Here is a 20814-nt window from a genome sequence, read left to right on the forward strand (position 1 = left end):
CACACACCCCTGATGCAGCCAATCCTCCAAGAGCTTACAAAAAAGAGCCTTGTAAGCTCTTGAAGGATTGGCTACATCAGGGGTGTGTGGCCTAATATGCAAAGGAGCTTCTGCTAGAATTCCACCCCTGGTTACAATCTGCAACTAGCGACTTCATTTGTTCATCACATAAATCAGTGAAGGAACAGCCTCATCCCCTGTGCTAGCCTATTTTCAATAACAACCAATGAGAATCTTAGCCTGCTTCTAAGCATCTGAACAGCTTACGTCTTAACTCCTTTGAGCACTATCAAGACAAGTTCTGGAGACATGCAGAAACAGGGGAAATTGTGGGTATTTGCCCCCAGTGGAAAAATAAGGTTTTTTGTTTGTTTTTTCATGATGGAAAATTGTGAATTTTTTTTTTTTGGGGGGGGGGGACTGAAAAAAAAGTTTTGTCCCTTAAGAAATTAGTAAAATGTGGTAAAATAGCATATGATGCAAGTCTGCAGTTCTGTCTTGATTTAACGTTGTGCAAATCTGCTAAGCAAAAAAAAAAATCCATAAATATGCCAATTAATACAATTTCATATTCTCAGTTATAAATTTCTATGCGCTAAAGCAGCAAAAGAGGTTTAGGTTTGATAGGAAGGTAAGGCATTTATTTTAATTTCCGCTTCCCCATCCATTGTTTTCCTTGGATTCAGAATTTCTGCAACCTTTACTTCTCTCACCCTAGCTGTGACCCAGAAGCTGTTTATGTAGTGTTGACTATGAAATCCAATTACACTGGATTTCACAATAGAATCAGGGTCCCTGCTCTTTCAAACTACTCACTGGATTGCAACTCCTTCCAGCAGACATCCGATAAGCATTCATACCTGATTTGTTTTTTTCAAAATAGAAGAATTGTGAATTTTTTTTTTGGGGGGGGGGGAACTGAAAAAAACTTTTGTTCCTTAAGAAATTAGTAAAATGTGTTCGAGACTCAGTGCAGGCACTTACAGATTACATAAGACCCAGGGTGGATCAGACCAAGGACCCATCAAGTCCAGCATTCCGTTCACACAGTGGCTGACCAGCTGCTTCTACGAAGCTCACAAGATGCATGACTACAACAGCATCCTCTTGCCCATGCTCCCCAGCAACTGATACAAACAGGCATACTTGCTCTAGTACTGAAGGGAGTAAATATCCATTATGACTAATAGCAGCCACTGATGCCCCCATACTCCATGAATATGTCTGCTCTCTTTTTAAAGCCTTCCAAACTGGTGGCCATCACCACATCATGTGGCACGTCTTGCACTTAAACTATGCATTGTGTGAACAACACTTCCCTTTGGTCAATTCTGAATCTCCAACCCTTTGGCTTCAAGAAAAAGGTGACAGCAATGCTTCTGGAAACCTGTCTAGATGCAGGCTCTTTCTGTTGCAAGACACCTGCTGAGAGAAGAGCAAGTTTTTATACCCTGCTTCTCTCTACGCTAAGGAGTCCCGAAACAGCTTATAATCACCTTCTCCATCTCTCTCCACAACAGTCATCTTGTGAGGTAGGTAAGAATCAGAGAGTTATTATGCCAATAAAGGTTCTGTGACTGTGAGAGGGTTCTGAGAGAACTATGTCCAGCCCAAGGTCACCCATGTGGAAGTGTGGGGTACACACAAGTGTAGTCACAGCACCACTTCTAAGTTCTAAGATCAGAATCCCACCCCCCACCCCAAATGTCTGAACTCTCCTCAGATGCTGTGGAAAAATAGCAAAAAGATGAGAAAGAGCGAGGAACTGAATGTTAAATAGACAGAACTGTATGAAACCACCCATCCTACATTTTAGGGGCTGCTGTCTGTCAGATCTCCAAATGAACACATGAAGCTGCCTTATACTGGATCAACTATTCAGACTATCAGTGGCTCTTCAAGGTCTCAGATAGGGGACTTTCACATCACCTACTGCAGGGGTGTTAAACATGCAGCCCGAGGGCTGAATCAGGCCCCCGGGGGGCTCCTATCAGGCCCCCAAGCAACTGGCTCATCTGCTTCCTTCTACCTCCCTCTTGCTTCCTTCTGCATCTCAGTTTGCTTTGCAAGGCTTGTTCAATTGCACAGGAGCTACAGAGCAAAATCTCTATTTCTCCATTGGCTGAGGCTCCTCTGCCTCCTGGTTCCCTAGGGAGGGAGGGAAAGAGCCAGAGCTTCCTTTGCCCAGTTCCCTGGATCCCATGGGAGAGATACAAAGAAAGCACCTTTAAGACCAATAAGTGCTAGTGTTTTAAGCATGTTTTAAGTTTCTTTTTTAAAAAAACACAAAAAAACCTTTACTCGTGTTTGTTTGTGTCCTTTAAAAGTTTATCTAATCTTAAATAGGTACACACATGGACCAGGCCAACACACCCCGGCTCAGCAAGGTCTCATTTATGTCAGATCCAGTCTTCATAACAAATGAGTTCAACACCCCTGACCGATTGTGTGATCTTTTCTATAATCCTGAATCCTAATATCAGTATGGTATTGGGATTTAAGAAATGTTCAGGATTGCCGATTTTTAAAGGCCCAGTTATACCATATAGGGACCAATTTAGTCAATTGTCCCCTAGAATATAGTGGAGAATTGATCCAGAGAGCCAGTTTGGTGTAGTGGTTAAGTGTGCGGACTCTTATCTGGGAGAACCAGGTTTGATTCCCTACTCCTCCACTTGCACCTGCTAGCATGGCCTTGGGTCAGCCATAGCTCTGGCAGAGGTTGTCCTTTAAAGGGCAGCTTCTGTGAGAGCCCTCTCCAGCCCCACCCACCTCACAGGGTGTCTGTTGTGGGGGAGGAAGGTAAAGGAGATTGTGAGCCGCTCTGAGACTCTTCGGAGTGGAGGGCGGGATATAAATCCAATATCTTCTTCTTCATCTTCTTCTTCATCCAGGGGCATCTGGGGCTCAGGCGTGGGGGTTAATTTTTGAGATTAGAAACATCAGATTCGCAGCATAACTGCTGATGCCTCTTTTCCCCCTCCCCCCCAAAAAACCCCAAACATAATATTTTTTTAAAAATGGCTTTTTGGGACTCAGCTATATTAGTAGCCAAATTTAGTTAATACCTAAAAAAATACCAATAAGATATTTTCTGGGTATTAATTCAGCCCAGTTCATACCAAGTGAACACCTTTAGTTAATTATTATACCAAGTGAACACCTTTAGTTAGTCATTAATGATTTGGAGTTGGGAGTAAGCAGTGAAGTGGCTAAGTTTATGGATGACACTAAATTGTTCAGGGTGGTGAGAACCAGAGAGGATTGTGAGGCATTCCAAATGGATCTGTCAAGGCTGGGTGAGTGGGCGTCAACGTGGCAAATGAGGTTCAATGTGGCCAAGTGCAAAGTAATGCACATCGAGGCCAAAAATCTGAACTATAAATATAAGTTGATAGGGTGTGAACTGGCGGAGACTGACCAAGAGAGAGATCTTGGGGTCATGGTAGATAACTCACTGAAAATGGCGAGACAGTGTGCAACTGCAATAAAACAGACTAACACCATGCTGGGAATTATTAGAAAGGGGATTGAAAACTATTTTTCTAGGCTGCACTCTTAACCAAAAGGTTCTTAAGGCAGCTATCTTAAAAAAATAATCACCAAACCATTAACATTACCAAATAATTCATAACTAAAAACAGCAGTGATAAAAACAATAAAAAGCAGACAATTCTCAGTTAAAGAAATCAAAGCAATAGCAGTGAACGAAAACAGCAAAAATCTCTCTTGAGGTATACACAGAAATCTTTTAAAAAGTGTAAATTGTTGCATAATGATGTACATATCACTGCATGTGTACTAAAAAGCAATGATTATGACTTCACACCCCATGTACATGCAGCAAAATGCACTTGTATGCAACTGTCATGTGCCTCTTTCTGCTTTCTCCATAAAAATGTCACCCTTTTAGGAATCAGATCACAATGACATCAGCCCTGATTTAGCATCTTCATCTCCTCTACTGGGCTGAAACCAATTAGAAACTGTAAGCTTAAAACAATTCCCTGCATTACATAGTACTTGTTGAAAACATTCCAGTTTTCAGATGGGAGACAACAACCTACTAGCATTTTTCCAATGGACTATCAATTCATTTGCGTCAGCTGAAATGAAAATGTACCATTGAGCACTCATGTACTTACTCAGGCCTGTTGCACTCTCGAACAGCATTCTTAATTCCCCCACCACAAGTTCGCGAGCAAGCTCCAAAGGGGCTCCACGTACCCCACGTCCCATCTATCACAGGCAGTTCTCGCTCCCTGGGAACACAGTGGCCATACTTGCAGTGCTAAACTCCAGAAAACAAAGGGCAGGCGAGAGAGAGAGAAAGAGTTTCACAATGGGATTTTTACTGCTGTGATTTGACATTCTAAAATCCACTTGAAATATAACTTCTATTTGTTTGCATACATGCCGCTTCCCTTCCCCCCACCTAAAAAAAATCTGGCTGCCGAAACCCAGTTTGGCGTAGTGGTTAAGTGCACGGACTCTTAACTGGGAGAACCAGGTTTGATTCCCCACTCCTCCACTTGCACCTGGTGAGATGGCCTTGGGTCAGCCATAGCTTTCATAGAAGCTGTCCTTGAAAGGGCAGCTGCTATAAAAGCACTCTCAGCCCAACCTATCACAAGGTGTTTGTTGTGGGGGTGGGGTGGGAGTTGGGGTGGGGAAGGTAGAGGAGATTGTGACCACTCTGAGACTCTGAGATTCAGAGTACAGGGCGGGATATAAATCCAAAAAATCTTCTTATATTTTTCTATAATATAACTATGAATTTGGTATCCCAACAGCACATTCTAACATATATGAGCTTGTATAGACAGCTAACCAATCACTTAGGATATTTGCAAAACTGAGTTGGGAAGGAGCAGAAGTATAATCTCTGAGCGTGACCTGAGCTGCAGATGCAGGGAGAACCTGTATAGCTTTCTCTATGCTTTTGAAGATCAGTGTGAACATAGAGGCAAGTCCCCGCTCCCCACCATTCTCCCAAACTGAATTTCACCAGATCAAAATATTGGTTCATGACTGACATTTGAGCAAAAAGGTCATTTGCACAAGTCTAGCATAGATGTTATTATAATATTTAGATACTGGTAAGGGGAAGAATCTACTTTAGTGTATTTTTCTATCATCAAAAGTCCTAGATGACAACTGTCTTCTGCCAGGGGGGCAAATTGCTGAACTGATCAAAGGCTGAAGGAACAGAGACCTCAGTTCCACCCCACTGACTTTCTCCACTGTGAGTCAATATGTAAGTGAGGTCTCTTCCATGGCACTTTCCTCTCCAGCCAGCAAGTACAGAACATCACAGTCCCAGCCAGGCCTCGGATTCAGTGGGAGCTCACAGGAGCACAGCTCCTGAACCTTTCTGAGAGTTCCACCTCCTTGTTCATTGAATAGTATGTGCAGCTGCATAACAATCCCTGGATGAGCTCCACCACCTATTTTTCTACAAAACGACCCCTGCCAGCTAATATATGATGGCGGAGGTTCTAAGAACCAACACAGATTTTCTGAAATACCATGGCATACTTTGACTGAGGTATGAATAGCAAAGCTGGGCTTTCTATTCTTCTACTTATGATAGTCATTTTGATACCTTATTCTATGATTTCCTGTGTGGAGCACAACCTCCAGAATCCTTACACATGTCAAGAAGTCTCTGGAAAATAAAGTTTTAGTTGCTAGAAAAGGTGCTACCAAAGAGTACAATCTAACCCTCCTTTAGCAAAGCCATAGTTTCTAGGATTGAGCCCTGTCCTAGATATCAATTTAGAGACATGTAGTGTGTTTCTGTCTCTTAAGATGGCTTTGAGAAAAGCCCATGAATTTCAATACTGGTGCAAAAGTCTTGGGATTCATATGGTTGTCTTGGTCAGGATCTGATTGGAAGCATATATCCAGAGCTGCCTGTAGATCCCAAGTCAAAAACATGTCTCACTCTCAAGCCAACATTAAAACTAAAGAAAACAGAAACTGTGACTAGAAATTCTTTCCAAACTCAGGACAGTTTGATCAAAAGATTGATAGGCATGACCAGAAGTCAAATATGCATGACGAGAAGTAGCTAAATCATAGCTGGAAGAAGCTCTTTGATATCAAATTGTTATGTAATTATTTCTCAAGAAGTGCCCACAACTTTTGAGGACGGCTTTTGAATGTTAATAAAATCTCTAGTTGCAGCTATATGTTAATTATATTTTCTTTCTTAAAAAGGTTATTTTACACTTCTATTCTTGTCATTTCAACATTTTAGAATAAATATATAATAAAAAGCTTCAACCACCACCTCCCACTTTACTCCATTAGTAAAGACAATGAAAATTACAAAAGGGTTACAGAAACCTGAGATTACTATATTAAGCAATATTTTGCTTCTACAATAACTTCCCCTCCCCCTGCATGGTCATTAGTACAGTTAATAGCATTAAGTGAACTATGGGGACTGCACTGAAATTCTTGTTTCAAAGTCTACAAAAGGAATCTTTCATTGCCAAAGTCTTCATTTTCTGAGCAGGCAATTGATACCAGCATACCAACCACTGGTATGTCAAACAGTACTGAAAATTACCCAGAAAGAAACCCTGCAAATTCTGGAAGGCAATACAGACTACAAAACTGCTTGGTATAGCCTCCCAATCCGCTCTCCCTTTCAGGGGGTACTGAAAAACATTTCATGAATGAGGCCCAGCCACTAAAGGCAGTGAAAAGTCTGCCTAATGAGCAGAGATGGCAAGTATGTTGTTAGACAAGCGCATACAAGAAGGAAGCTGAACCCAGAGGGAGAACTTATTAGCCTGAATCTTGATGGGGAGATCAGCATCCACACGGATATAATAATATGTGCTTGCATGACAGCAGGAGACTGTCCATCTTGCAGGCACTACTGAAATCTCAGAAACGCATACACAGAATAAATAAGAGATGTGTCTGTAAAAGCAAACTGGGGAGAGGGATTCAAGATGTCAAGAATAAAACTTTGAAACTGTTTCAAATGAAACTGAAATGAGAAGCCATGGGGGCAGGGGTCGGTGCAGTAGAGTGCTATGGCTGCGGTATTCATTCAGCGCATCTTTTAGCCAAAGACTTTTTAGCCTAATAATAAAGGTTAAACGCTGAAGAAAAAGGTCAGCTAAAAAGCATCTCACTTCAGCATCTCTGATGAAAGCAAGGAAGCCTAAAGTTAATTGCCTCCCAAACGGTGCATTACAGAATTCAGCAGCGGACTGAACAATCTGGTCTATTCCAGTAGCTGCAATTTGTAAAGAAAATAAGTAATGGAAGCATTGTAACCAGCGCTAGATACAAAGGGCTGCAGACCCCAAAGGCCATGAGCAGAGCTCTGCTAGCGTTACAGATCTTTCCTGCCTCCCACATTCTAAGTGCAACTCTTTATACACTCCAAAATAATTCCTGCCAGTTAAGGGGACCTTGGGAACATTTCAGGGTACTATGTGGGAGCAGCACACTAGTGCAAGGGGAACTGATGGAAGTGCTCCTACCCCACATAAGCAGAAGTGCTGAACTGAATTAGCTGCAGGAACCAAGAGCATTTAATAAATACAGGAATTAAACTAATAGATCCACAAAATAATAGCTATAGCTCTTTTCCTTGCAAAAAGTCAATGCCAATTTGCTGAAGAAATGGAAAATACTCTGGAGGCTGGCATTCAGCAACCGCTACCCACCCATCACAGCAATAATACATTTCAGTGCTAGGATCAAAGCACTCTTGAAAAATATAAAGCTTTATGTATTTTATATTTAAAGAGTCACATCACTGAACTGGTGAATTATCCAAGTAACGGGATCCACCAGAAAACTCTGAAGTGATGAATCTGGCTTGAAGCAACACTAGTCTCTCCTGCAGGTATGAAAAGAACATTGGCCTTCATTTGAAGTAATTCATTCAGAGCTGAGAGATCAACAGGGGTGGGGACAGAATAAGTAGGAAAGGTTGTCATCTACCTCTTACCCAAAAAAGAGGCAGGATCCAGGTCATCATGTTCCAGGGTACATACAAACTAATTTCTACACTTCAAAACACTGTACTGAAAGCAGCTCAAATACTTCAGTGATAATCTTCACCCTTACCATAGCACAAGAGACAAGACATAGTGAAGAAGTAATAAAAACGTAAAAATGTTTGTAAAGTTTGGGGTGGGGGGAGAAAGTACACTGTATTAGGATTAGACTAGCATGGTTCTACAATGGGAAAGCAGTTAGTTAACAGAACGCTAATTGTGATATAATGGTTAGAGTGGCAGGACAAGGATCTGGGAGGCCCAGGTTTGAATCCCCACTGTGCCACAAAAGTGAGCCTGGAACTGTCAATCTCTTTTAGCCTAGCCCACCCTCACAGGATGATTGCCATGAGAATAAAATGGATGGGAGAAAGATGTTGTACATCTTGTAAATATGTTGGTGCTATAGGTCTGCCTGCAGACACCTCCTCAGATGTGAAGGAGACAGAAGAAGAGGGCCCTAGCCCTCAGATGCTGGAAGAAGACCAGCCAAACAAGGAAGAGACTTCATCAGGGGCAGAGAGACAGAGTCTCAGACTGAAGCCAGTGTGCCATGTCCCCAGTGCCACAGTCTAGAAATTAAAGCAGAAGCAGAAGTCCTGCAGCTGCCAAAGCCCTTAGAACACCAGGGAAGGCAGACCTGGAGAAAGGCTCAGGACCAGCACCACAGCTCACAGCTGGCAGCTCAGCACCAGTCAACCTCTGCCTTGTATGTGTCACCACAGGATCAGGGCTGACAGCCCTGTAAGTAGGCTGCTCAGACATTGATGAATTGCCCCTGTCCTGGATGATTCAGCATCATGATGAGGTGCACCTGTCCCCAAATGGCTCAGCAGGAAAAGGGCAAGGCAGCATGGAAGTAACTTGTCTAGAACTCTTGTGTGCTTGGCCACTGGCCCTTGCATTGTTCTGGATCACTGTGTTGTTTGACCTCCTAGACCAGGGGTGGGGAACAGTGGCTCTCCAGATGTTTTTTGCCTACAACTCCCATCAGCTTCAGCCAGCATGGCCAACAGCTGGGTCTGATGGGAGTTGTAGGCAAAAAACATCTGGAGAGCCACTGTTCCCCACCCCTGTCTTAGACTGTGACCTGGTTTGTGTCTTTCAGATCGACCCTACCAGTCTGACACTTGGACTACTGGATACCTCTGGACTGTGTTTTGACTATGTGCTTTGTCTCTCCCTTGGTTGCTTGCCTGAACCCATACAGATGAAGGAACAGCCAAACTGCTGAGGCCAGCAGTGCAAAACCTCCTAAAGCCATTGAGTTGTGCCTATTTACTGATCCAGAACAAAAAAAACCCACCTCAAACTGTGATAGCTTTGGAGGAAATAAGTTCATCTGACTTTCTGATCAGCAGCTAGATGCCACAGTATGTCAGCAGTGGCACAGATACACTGGAAGTCAGACATGCTAAAAGAATAAAGGACAGAATAAATGACAGAAGGGATAAAAGTAATCCATTTTCAAGTTAGGTTGGCTTTATATGAAGTTTTTTTGCTGCAAAATAATTCAAGATGCTATTTTGTTGAGAGCTACCCCTGTACTATCTTGTTGGCTGCTTCAGGTAGATTGAAAGGAATTGTGGTCTACTGAAATTCACTCATAATAAGGGTAAAATAATCCTTCCTTTACGCTCCCTTTTAACAGTGAAATTGACTGGAACACCGGCTATCCATTTGCCAAGCAGGGCTCCAAGCCAAGCTGTGCCCTGACAAGCAGATCTCCTTGCATTCCGGTCTGCTGCTCGAAAGCTGTGGAACTTGCAATTAATTTTTGTCCTGGAAAGATGCAGTCCCACAAAGAGCAGCCCTGCTATAGATTGTTCTTTCTTGTTCATCCAGAAAGCAAAGGAGTTGATGGGGCAAATGTAGCTTTAGGAAGAAGTGATGAGTGATAGGGGCCTATAAAGAGAACTAAGGATAGGCACAAAATGAACTATGAACCATGATTCATGCACAAATCAGGCAGGTTCATGGTTCGTTTTGAACCGGTTCAGGACAAAATGCCTCCCATGAACCCTCCTGAACCTCCCAAGGTTGTTAGGTTTGGGAAAAATTCGTTTCTTCCCTCCATGCCTCACCTTCCCTAGGTCTCCAGTGGCCATGGGGTGCTTGGGGAAGTCTGTCCTGGGAGGGAAGGAAGTACAAAATGCCTTCCCTCCCCGCTGAGCCTGTGTGGAGACCTCTCCCTGCAGTATCAGCTGTTCTGCAGGCTCTGCTGGACTGTCCAGCTTCAACTGGGTAGCCCAGCAGAGCCCCAGCTGGGTCCATAGGAAGACCTCTCCCTGATCTTTCTTTGCTTCCCCAGCCAGTCGGTCAGGATACAACTGAGAGATCATGCCATAGCTATGGTACAATTCTAAACCCCTTCTCTCTAGAATTGTGCCACAGCAGCGGCATGATCTCTTCGTAGTATCCTATGGGTCCACAGGGTACAATGGAAAGATCTTGGGCTGGAGAAGAGAAGGGGTGGCATTTAAATTTATGAGAATTACTGTTATGAGAATGGCATAATGTCTCCATGGGCAAAGACAGAGGGTGGTGCAAGGGAGGGAGGTATCCACCAGGTGCCCCCTCGTATGTGGGGTTTCCCAGGGGTCACTCCTCTCCCCAATGTTGTTTAACATCTACATGAACCCCCCTAGTGCAGCTGGCACAGAGTTTTGGGCTTGGGTGTCACCAATATGCAAATGACACCCAGCATCTGTTGCTGGGTGGCCAGTCAGCTTTAGTCCCACAAATTCTGGCTGAGGGTTTAGAGGCTATAGTGGGCTGACTAAGAAAGAGCAGGCTGAAGCTGAACCCATCAAAGACAGAGGTCCTGTGGCTGGGGGGACCAGAACTGGAGCAGATTACCGACCCTTGACATTGACACCGGTGTCATCTGACAAGAGTCTAGGCATGACACTGGATGCCACCCTCACAATGGAGGCCCAGGTTATGCAGACTGCCAAAGTGTTTTTTCTATCTTCATCAGGCCGAGCAACTGGCTCCCCTCCTGTCCTGTTACATAAGAACATAAGAGAAGCCATGTTGGATCAGGCCAACGGCCCATCAAGTCCAACACTCTGTGTCACACAGTGGCAAAAAATGTTATATACACACATACACTGTGGCTAATAGCCACTGATGGACCTGTGCTCCATACACTGTGGCTAATAGCCACTGATGGACCTGTGCTCCATATTTTTATCTAAACCCCTCTTGAAGGTGGCTATACTTGTGGCCGCCACCACCTCCTGTGGCAGTGAATTCCACATGTTAATCACCCTTTGGGTGAAGAAGTACTTCCTTTTATCCGTCTTAACCTGTCTGCTCAGCAATTTCATCGAATGCCCACGAGTTCTTGTATTGTGAGAAAGGGAGAAAAGTACTTCTTTCTCTACTTTCTCCATTCCATGCATTATCTTGTAAACCTCTATCATGTCACCCCGCAGTCGACGTTTCTCCAAGCTAAAGAGTCCCAAGCGTTTCAACCTTTCTTCATAGGGAAAGTGCTCCAGCCCTTTAATCATTCTAGTTGCCCTTCTCTGCACCTTCTCTAAAGCTATAATATCCTTTTTGAGGTGCGGCGACCAGAACTGCACACAGTACTCCAAATGAGACCGCACCATCGATTTATACAGGGGCATTATGATACTGGCTGATTTGTTTTCAATTCCCTTCCTAATAATTCCCAGCATGGCATTGGCCTTTTTTATTGCAAACGCACACTGTCTTGACACTTTCAGTGAGTTATCTATCATGACCCCAAGATCTCTCTCTTGATCAGTCTCTGCCAGTTCACACCCCATCAACTTGTATTTGTAGCTGGGATTCTTAGCCCCAATGTGCATTACTTTGCACTTGGCCACATTGAACCGCATCTGCCACGTTGACGCCCACTCACCCAGCCTCAACAGATCCCTTTGGAGTTCCTCACAATCCTCTCTGGTTCTCACCACCCTGAACAATTTAGTGTCATCCGCAAACTTGGCCACTTCACTGCTCACTCCGAACTCTAAATCATTTATGAACAAGTTAAAAAGCATGGGACCCAGTACCGAGCCCTGCGGCACCCCACTGCTTACCGTCCTCCACTGCGAAGACTGCCCATTTATACTCACTCTCTGCTTCCTATTACTCAGCCAGTTTTTGATCCACAAGAGGACCTGTCCTTTTACTCCATGATTCTCAAGCTTTCTAAGGAGCCTTTGATGAGGAACTTTATCAAAAGCTTTCTGGAAGTCAAGGTAAACAACATCTATCGGGTCTCCTTTGTCCACATGTTTGTTCACCCCCTCAAAGAAATGCAACAGGTTAGTGAGGCAAGATCTTCCCTTGCAGAACCCATGCTGAGTCTTCCTCAATAACCCGTGTTCATCAATGTGCCTACTCATTCTGTCCTTGATAATGGTTTCTACCAACTTTCCCGGTATTGAAGTCAGACTGACTGGCCTGTAGTTTCCCGGATCTCCTCTGGAACCTTTTTTAAAGATGGGGGTGACATTTGCTACCTTCCAGTCCTCAGGAATGGAGGCAGATTTCAATGAAAGATTACAGATTTTTGTTAGAAGATCCACAAGTTCAACTTTGAGTTCCTTCAGAACTCTCGGATGTATGCCATCCGGACCCGGTGACTTATTAGTTTTTAATTTGTCTATCAGTTGTAGGACCTCCTCATTTGTCACCTCAATCTGACTCAGGTCTTTCAACACCCCTTCCAAAATTAGTGGTTCTGGGGCGGGCAAAAAGTTCTCGTCTTCTACAGTGAAGACGGAGGCAAAAAATTCATTTAGCTTTTCAGCCATTTCCCTATCCTCCTTCAGTAATCCTTTTACCTGTTCAGACCTAGTCACAGTGATCCATGCAACTGTCACCTCCAGATGAGACTACTGTAACTTGCTCTACACTTATTCTACATTGGCTCTACATTCTACACTTGAGACTGACACAAAAATTCCAATGGGTCCAGAATGCGGTGGCGCAAGTCCTGTTGGGAACATTATGGAAGGCACATATATAACCTGCGCTGCGCCAGCTACACTGGCTTCTAGTTGAGTACCCAGTCAGGTTCAAGGTTTTGGTGTTAACCTTTAAGGCCTTGAGTGGCCTGGGACCAATGTAACTAAGGGACCATCTTCTCTGCTATGTTCCTGGTAGGATGTTGTGTTCTGCTGGTAACAACTTGCTGGTAATCCCTGCCTCTAAAAAAGTTCGACTGTCCTCAACTAGGGCCAGGGCTTTTTCAGTCCTGGCCCCTACCTGGAAGAACTCTCTGTTGGATGATGTCTGGGCCTTTTACAATTCCACAGGGCCTGTAAGGCAGAGATGTTCCACCACGCCTTTGATAGGCTTTTGATAGAGAACAGTGACAGTTGGTGCCTATATTTTGGCCAACCCCCTCCCCAAGTGTTCCTCCATTCCTCCCCCCCCCCATATGCTCCAACAATCTGATGAAAATGAACATATTTAACATAATGCCATTGGGGATTGGAACTTTTATTGCCATTGTTTTATTGTACTAAATTAAGTATTATTCTATTTTTATCTGATGTAAATCACCCAGAGCCCGGCCATGGCCAGGATGAGGCGATTAATTAAACTTAATAAACACATGAACAACAACAATATACATGCAGCCTGCATATGTCCAGCAAACACAAACTGAACATACATAGGCTGAACAGTTTGAAAAGAACTACAGAAGCCAGATCAAAAGCGGCAGCCATGTTGGTCTGTTTGCAGCAGCAGAAAAGAGTAAGAGTTCAGTAGCATCTTTAATGACTAACAAAATTTGTGATAGGGTATGAGTTCAGTAGTTGTTAGCCTTTAAGGTGCTATTGTATTCTTACTCTTTTCTACTGCTACAGAAGTCTACTTATCCTTTATATACTCCAGGGAGACATCACTAGGAACATGAAGCAGCCAAGAAAACAGAGGTCCTAGACAAAAAAAATCTACTCATCAATCACCCATCTTTAAGCATCTAGTCCCTCTTGCTCCGTGTCCTATTGCTACAATATTATTTATTTATGGGATTTATATCCCGCCAATCCCCTGAAGGTAGACTTATATATTTCTCATTCCTGCACAGCAATCAAGGATATTATGCTGAGTCAAGAAAATGAACATAGAACGGATGTTTGAAACAGCCAATTCTTCTGTCAAAATTAAACAGAAGACCAGAGGCCTCTTAATGACTAACAGAGTAGTCCGAGACTGAATTACAGCCTTCTGAGTCCACTGAAGTCAGTGGGCTTAGAAGGATATAACACTGCCTAGGGCAGCAGTGTAACAAAATGTATTTCAGCATGATTATTTGTTTTTGTAAGGCAAGCCTCTCTTCCTCAGTCTGATAAAGTGAGCTCTGATTCGTAAATGCTCATGCTCAAATAAATTTTGTTAGCTTTTAAGGTGCCACTGGACTTCCATTTAATTTCAGCCAAACATGCTCTATATAGAACATCTGATCTATTAAGATCTGCTTTACAGAGAACACCTAGCTGGAATTGCAAGACAGCACACTTAAGATCATAGCACCTGAAATGTCAATTTTTATGTTTTAAATTGCTTTTATTGTTTTTATGCTTTATTACATGTCTATATTCATGCATATGCATGACCATGTCAGCTGCCCTGAGGGGAGGGCAGGATATAAATTGAAATAAACAAATAAATGATTACCCCTTTGAATTAGGTTCCTTTGACATAAACATCTCTCCATAAACATCTCTCACCTGCTGTAGTTGGATGTTTCATACAGAGTTAAGTTTCCCCTCCCCAAACTATCCTGCATCACTTACAAGTAAATGGAGATCTCTGCTAGTGAAGGCAGCACTAACTTTTTGCTCTGACACATAAGTACCACAGCTGTCACAAGCAGAGACGCACATGGCTTCAATATAGACAGTGCTATCCCAAAGGCGGAACATCTTGCAGAACAGCTGCCGTTGTGCAGCAAAATATCTAACACCAATCATGCTTAGCACAGAACAGACCAATTGGCTCATGACAGCACAGAACCCACACATCATAATGCATTCTGCATACAGCAAAACTCAACAGTTCAAGGCAGAAGCCTCATCTGAGCAGCTGCTCTGCCAGTGAAATCTAGTGGTGATTATGAGGGATAACTGGGAGGAGTAGCAAACATCCCAGAAGATATACAATTAAATTAGATCTGAATACGCTGGAAAAGTTGGCAGATGTGAATGAGATGCAATTCCACAAAGTGCAGAGTTTTACATCTGTGTAACAAAAATGAGTAGCATGCATACTAGATGGGGGACACACTTCTGGGTAACAGTGTGTGTGAACAAGATCTTGGGGTATAGGTGGTCTCGTAAATGTGATATAGCAATAAAAATGGTTGATGCAGACATGGTGTGTATCAACAGAGGCATAACTTCACAAGATGTCACAGAGCCACTGTATACTGCATGGGTGAGGCCACACCATCCTGGTGTCCTGTGTACATTCTTGAGACCAAAAAGGCTGTGGACAGAATGGAGCAGGTGCAGAGGAGAGTGATAATGATTTTTTTTTCCATTTAGTAGATTTAGTATGATGAAAATGATCAGGGGCTTGGAGACCAAGTTCTACAAGGGAAGGCTAAGGGACTTGGAAATGTTCTGCCTGAAGAAGTGGAAGTTGAAGGGAGGCATGATTGTTTTCTTTAAGTATTTGAAAGGCTGTCATCTAGAAAAGGGCAGGGAGCTGTTCCTGCAGGCAGCAGATGATAGGATTCGTAATGGTGGAAAGATATCAGGTGGCTATTAGGGTAATTTTTTTTACAGTTAAGAGTAGTTCAGCAGTGAAATCAGCTTGCCTCACTGGCAACCTTCAAGTAACAGCTGGAAGAAGACTTGATAGGGATGCTTTAGGCTGATCCTGCATTAAGCAGGAGGTTGGACTAGATAGCCTGCATGGCCCCTTCCAGCTCTATGATCCTATGATAAACATCACAAATGAACTTTCCATTCCAGTCATTGAACATTGTTTTTATATCACGAAAAGGCTCTGTCTGCACAGTAGTTGCATTTAGTGATAAACACATCCTTTGTCCAGGCTGAAATCTGGAATCAGGTTTTGTGAACCAACCATCACAAAAACAGCTCCGCTATTTCAGAGCTAATATCAAACGGGAAATGGAAGGGAAGGAGATCGAGACGAGATAGTGCTCGACCACCTTCCAGCCTGCGTCCCATCCCGATGGTGACAGGTAGTGGGGCAAGGCGAGATTACTCGCCTCCGTCACTGGTGTTATGTAATGCCAGGTCCATTAATAATAAGACCTCTATCCTTCGGGAATTCCTGCTTGAGCAGGACATGGACCTGGCATGCGTGACCGAGACCTGGGTCCGCGATGGGGAGACCGTAGCTCTCTCCCAGATGGCGCCCCCGGGATACTCGGTCTTTCACCAGTCGCGGACTAGCGGGCGGGGGGGAGGGGTGGCCCTGTTCATTCGAGAGGTTTACTCCTTCCGGGCCCTCCCGGCTCCGGAGATCAAGGGCATTGAATGTGCTGGCCTGGCGTGGGATGTTGGGGAGGGGTTGGCGATCTGGCTGGTGTACCGACCGCCTAACGCACCGGCCAGCGCCTTACTATCACTGATGGAGGTCGCAACAGGATGGGCATTGAGGCACCCGAGACTTTTGATTCTGGGTGACTTCAATGTCCATGCCGATGACGTGACCTCCAATCAGGCGATGGACCTAGTGTCTTCCATGGCGACACTAGGACTCTCCCAAGTAGTTACGACACCCACTCACCAGGCCGGTCACATGTTAGACTTGATCTTCGCGTCGGGAGTTCTAGTGGACGATCTTGCTTCTATAGCGGTGCCATGGTCGGATCACTATGCCCTCAAGGCTCGTGTGGACGTCCCACCCCAACCCCGTTTGGGCGGCGAGCTTATTTTAGCTCGCCCGCGGAGCCTGATGGACCCGGAACGGTTCCTGACGGCTCTGCGGGATCCCTGGCCCCCTGGCGATTCCCTCGATGATCTGGTGGAGTCCTGGAATAATAGGCTCACCGGAGCCATCGATGAGATCGCGCCTAGGCGTCCTCTGCGCCCTCGTTCAAGGCCGACACCCTGGTATAACCAGGGGCTGCGTCGGCTGAAACGGGGACTCAGACGACTAGAGAGGCAATGGCGGCGTACTCGAGACGAAGCGACTCGAACATCTTATAGAGAGGTTATGAAGTCCTATGAGATGGCAGTCAAGGCCGCAAAGAAAACTTACTTTGCGGCGGAGATTGCGTCCGCAATTTCGCGCCCGGCACAACTGTTCAACACAATCCGGACTCTTACAACGCTGCCACAGGGCAGACCAAATTTCAATGAATTGGAAATTGGCTGTGAGGCTTTTGCGGATTTTTTTGCGGATAAAATCGCATCGCTCCGTTCCGACTTTCCTGCCATATTAGATACAGTTAGTGGACCTGAGGCTCCGTGCCTGTCTTCGGATCGTGTCCTGGACGGCTTCGGCGTGCTCAGCCTGGAAGAAGTTGACAGGATCCTCCTATCTGCACGCCCAACAACTTGTAAATTGGACCCATGCCCCTCCTGGCTTATTAAGACCTGCCGGAGGGAGCTAAGATATCCTATACGGGATATCATAAATAGATCCCTACTGGAGGGGCATTTTCCATCAGCGCTCAGAGAGGCGGTGGTCTGCCCCCTCTTGAAGAAAACAACGTTAGATCCGACCGAATTGGCACACTATCGGCCGGTATCGAATTTGCCCTTTTTGGGCAAACTTATCGAGAGGGCAGTGGCGTTGCAGCTACAGAGTTTCCTGGAGGACGCTTCTGTCCTTGACCCCTACCAGTCTGGTTTTCGCCCGGGCCACGGGACGGAGACGGTGCTGGTCGCCCTGGTGGATGACCTTCAGCGGCATCTGGATCAAGGCGGCTCGGCGGTGCTGATGTTGTTGGACCTATCGGCAGCGTTCGATATGGTCGACCATCGGCTTCTGGCGTGCCGCCTTGCCGACGCAGGGATTCAGGGGTTGGCCTTGCAATGGTTTTCCTCTTTCCTTGACGGTCGGGGACAAAGGGTGGCGATTGGGGAGGAACTGTCCCGGAGACACACGCTTGACTGCGGGGTGCCTCAAGGGGCGGTGCTCTCCCCGATGTTATTTAACATCTACATGCGCCCCCTTGCCCAGACTGCCCAAAGGTACGGGCTCGGGTGTCATCAATATGCTGATGATACCCAGCTCTATCTGCTTATGGACGGACGGCCCGCCTGCGCCCCAGAAAATCTGGACCGAGCGTTACAGGCAGTGGCTAGGTGGTTTAGGCTGAGCGGGCTGAAGCTGAATCCGGCGAAGACAGAGGTCCTGTGCCTGGGTCGCGGCGGCCCGGGAAGGGAAATCCCCCTGCCAGTTTTTGACGGCGCGCCGCTAACAGCGTCGGGCAGGGTCAAGAGCCTGGGGGTGCTGTTGGAGCCTTCACTGACAATGGAGGCCCAGATAGCAGCCACTGCCAAGTCCGCGTTTTTTCACCTTAGGCGGGCGAAGCAGTTGGCCCCCTTCCTGGAACGTGACGACCTGGCAACAGTGATTCATGCTACGGTCACCTCGAGGTTAGACTACTGTAATGCCCTCTACATGGGGCTACCCTTGTGCCGGACCCGGAAACTGCAGTTGGTGCAGAACGCTGCTGCCCGGCTGTTATTAGGGCTCCCAAGACGGGAGCACATTCGGCCGGGGCTCCGGGATCTGCACTGGCTGCCGGTAATATTCCGAGTCCGGTACAAGGTGTTGGTCATTACCTTTAAAGCCCTATATGGCCTAGGACCTGTCTACCTTAGGGACCGTCTTTCCCCACACGTTCCCCAGAGAGTACTACGCTCGGGTTCACAAAACCTGTTGGTAGTCCCCGGGCCAAAGGAGGCCCGTCTAAAATCCACCAGGGATCGGGCCTTCTCAATAACGGCACCTTATTGGTGGAACCAGCTGCCGGAGGAGGTGCGGGCCCTGCGGGACCTAGGGCAGTTCCGCAGGGCCTGTAAGACAGCCCTCTTCCGGCAGGCCTATAATACTGACTGACAAGGAAATCTTTTGGATGGAACGAAATGCATCTGTAGACCGCCGGTTTTATCTATCTTGTTTTTATTAATTTATGGTTTTAATTCTACTTGTAAGTGTTTTAAATTGTAGTATTAAATTATTATGTTGTAAGCCGCCCTGAGACACTTCGGTGTGAAGGGCGGGGTATAAATTCCAATATAAATAAATAAATAAATAAATAAAACTTTCAAAAACCCACAAGTGTTTCTGATGACACACCGTAGCAAGGGCCATGTGGTTTCCAAATCCCTTTCCAACTCCACTTCTATAAGCTCTCAACCCATCCTGTGAACCTCAAAACTCTCTCAGCCACATGACTCCAAACACAAATGGGGGGCTTTGACTTCTGCAGCCGAGTTTGCTTCTCAGTTCTCCTCCTCTCATTGAATGCCCAGCAATGTCCCATGCACCAGGATTCCTGGGGACTGTACCCTAGGAATCATACAGAACTGCTGGAGCAGCAGCCAAGATGGGAAAAGGAAGAAGACACTGAGCCATCACAAAAGCCCCAGACAGCAACAGCAGCAGTCAAGTTAAGTGGGTGGGAAAAGGGAAGGAGTAACTCTTTTCCAAATTGCATCAGAATCCAAGGAGGAGGAGAGCTATCAGATTTTAATAGTTTTCTCAGACTGCACACAGGTATTGCACACCCTGTTTTTATATTCCAATGTCAGGGATGATAAACATTAAGGGTAACACTGGTGGAAATCGTAATGTGTAAAACTGAGTCATAGGAATCCACCATACATCAATAATAGTCAGAGGAAGTAATGCTGCTAAATCTATTTCAAAACAAAAACACTCCCAAATAAGACAAGACTTAATAGCATTCTTATGTGCTGCAGCCAACTTAGTCATTGCAGTCAGCTTGTTATCAGATTGACACAAGAAGATTTGGGAAATATTTGTTATGGAAATAACTTTGGACCAATGGATGCAAATTGAATTAAAACAATATATCTCTAATTTTGTTGAATTATGGTCCCCCTACAATTGAATTTATAATAATGCTTCTGTCTTCCAGGTCACCCACCCCAACAATTCCTAGTTTTGTAATGCAGATATGTAAAGTTATGGCTCTCAATACAATTGTAAATAAGTTTCATTGTAATTTCTATATTATTGGTCTATGTATGTGTCATTTCTTAATGTTTTGACTTTTAATTTTTGGTGTATGCGGTTTTTGTGATTTTATAGTAAAACTTTTAGCTTTTTCAATAAAGGGATTTTTTTAGTTAAATTAAGTCAGATGCTGAAGCTCATAAACACCTTTTCTGAGATCAGGATATGAAGATTTACATCAAATCAGATGTCACCAACATGCTGATGCAAAACAGTGTGCAACTGTGACAATAATTAAATCAGAGAAATTCAGCATCCAGAGGCTCAATGACGATTTAATTCTATCCATCCCAGCACCCTCACACTTTAAATATGTCCACTAAACCAAAGGATTATGTCTTCTTGAGGATGACCAGACTTTTGCTGGGCATGAAGGCTTTTTGTTTCCTATCTATCTTGGTCTGTGCACAGCCTGGCTAAGCGAGGCCACAAGTCATATATCCATTTTCAATTAGGACTGCTTCTCTAACACACTGAGCTCAGCTCTTATGCCAGTGCCTTGTAAATCAAGATGTTGCAATGTAATCTGCACACTACTTGTGCCAGATTAATTCTAGGGCAATACTACAAGTTGCAAATAGGACTTCAGCAAATCTAC

General features: G+C 44.9%; 1 protein-coding gene across 3 annotated transcripts in view; it reads right to left on the reverse strand.

The window, feature by feature from the left end:
* The window catches only part of ADAMTS9 (ADAM metallopeptidase with thrombospondin type 1 motif 9), a 256847-nt gene that overhangs the window by 149267 nt on the left and 86766 nt on the right, over positions 1-20814 (reverse strand). For all 3 annotated transcript variants that reach the window (XR_009555428.1, XM_060239461.1, XM_060239460.1), the window contains exon 12: positions 4146-4291. Coding sequence is in view for 2 of the 3 variants with exons in the window: in XM_060239461.1 (XP_060095444.1) it covers positions 4146-4291 (146 nt within the window). In the remaining variant the exon portion in view is untranslated. The remainder of the gene's footprint in view (positions 1-4145; positions 4292-20814) is intronic.

Source organism: Heteronotia binoei, chromosome 5 (genome assembly GCF_032191835.1).
Source record: "Heteronotia binoei isolate CCM8104 ecotype False Entrance Well chromosome 5, APGP_CSIRO_Hbin_v1, whole genome shotgun sequence".
Classification (NCBI taxonomy): Eukaryota; Metazoa; Chordata; class Lepidosauria; order Squamata; family Gekkonidae; genus Heteronotia; species Heteronotia binoei.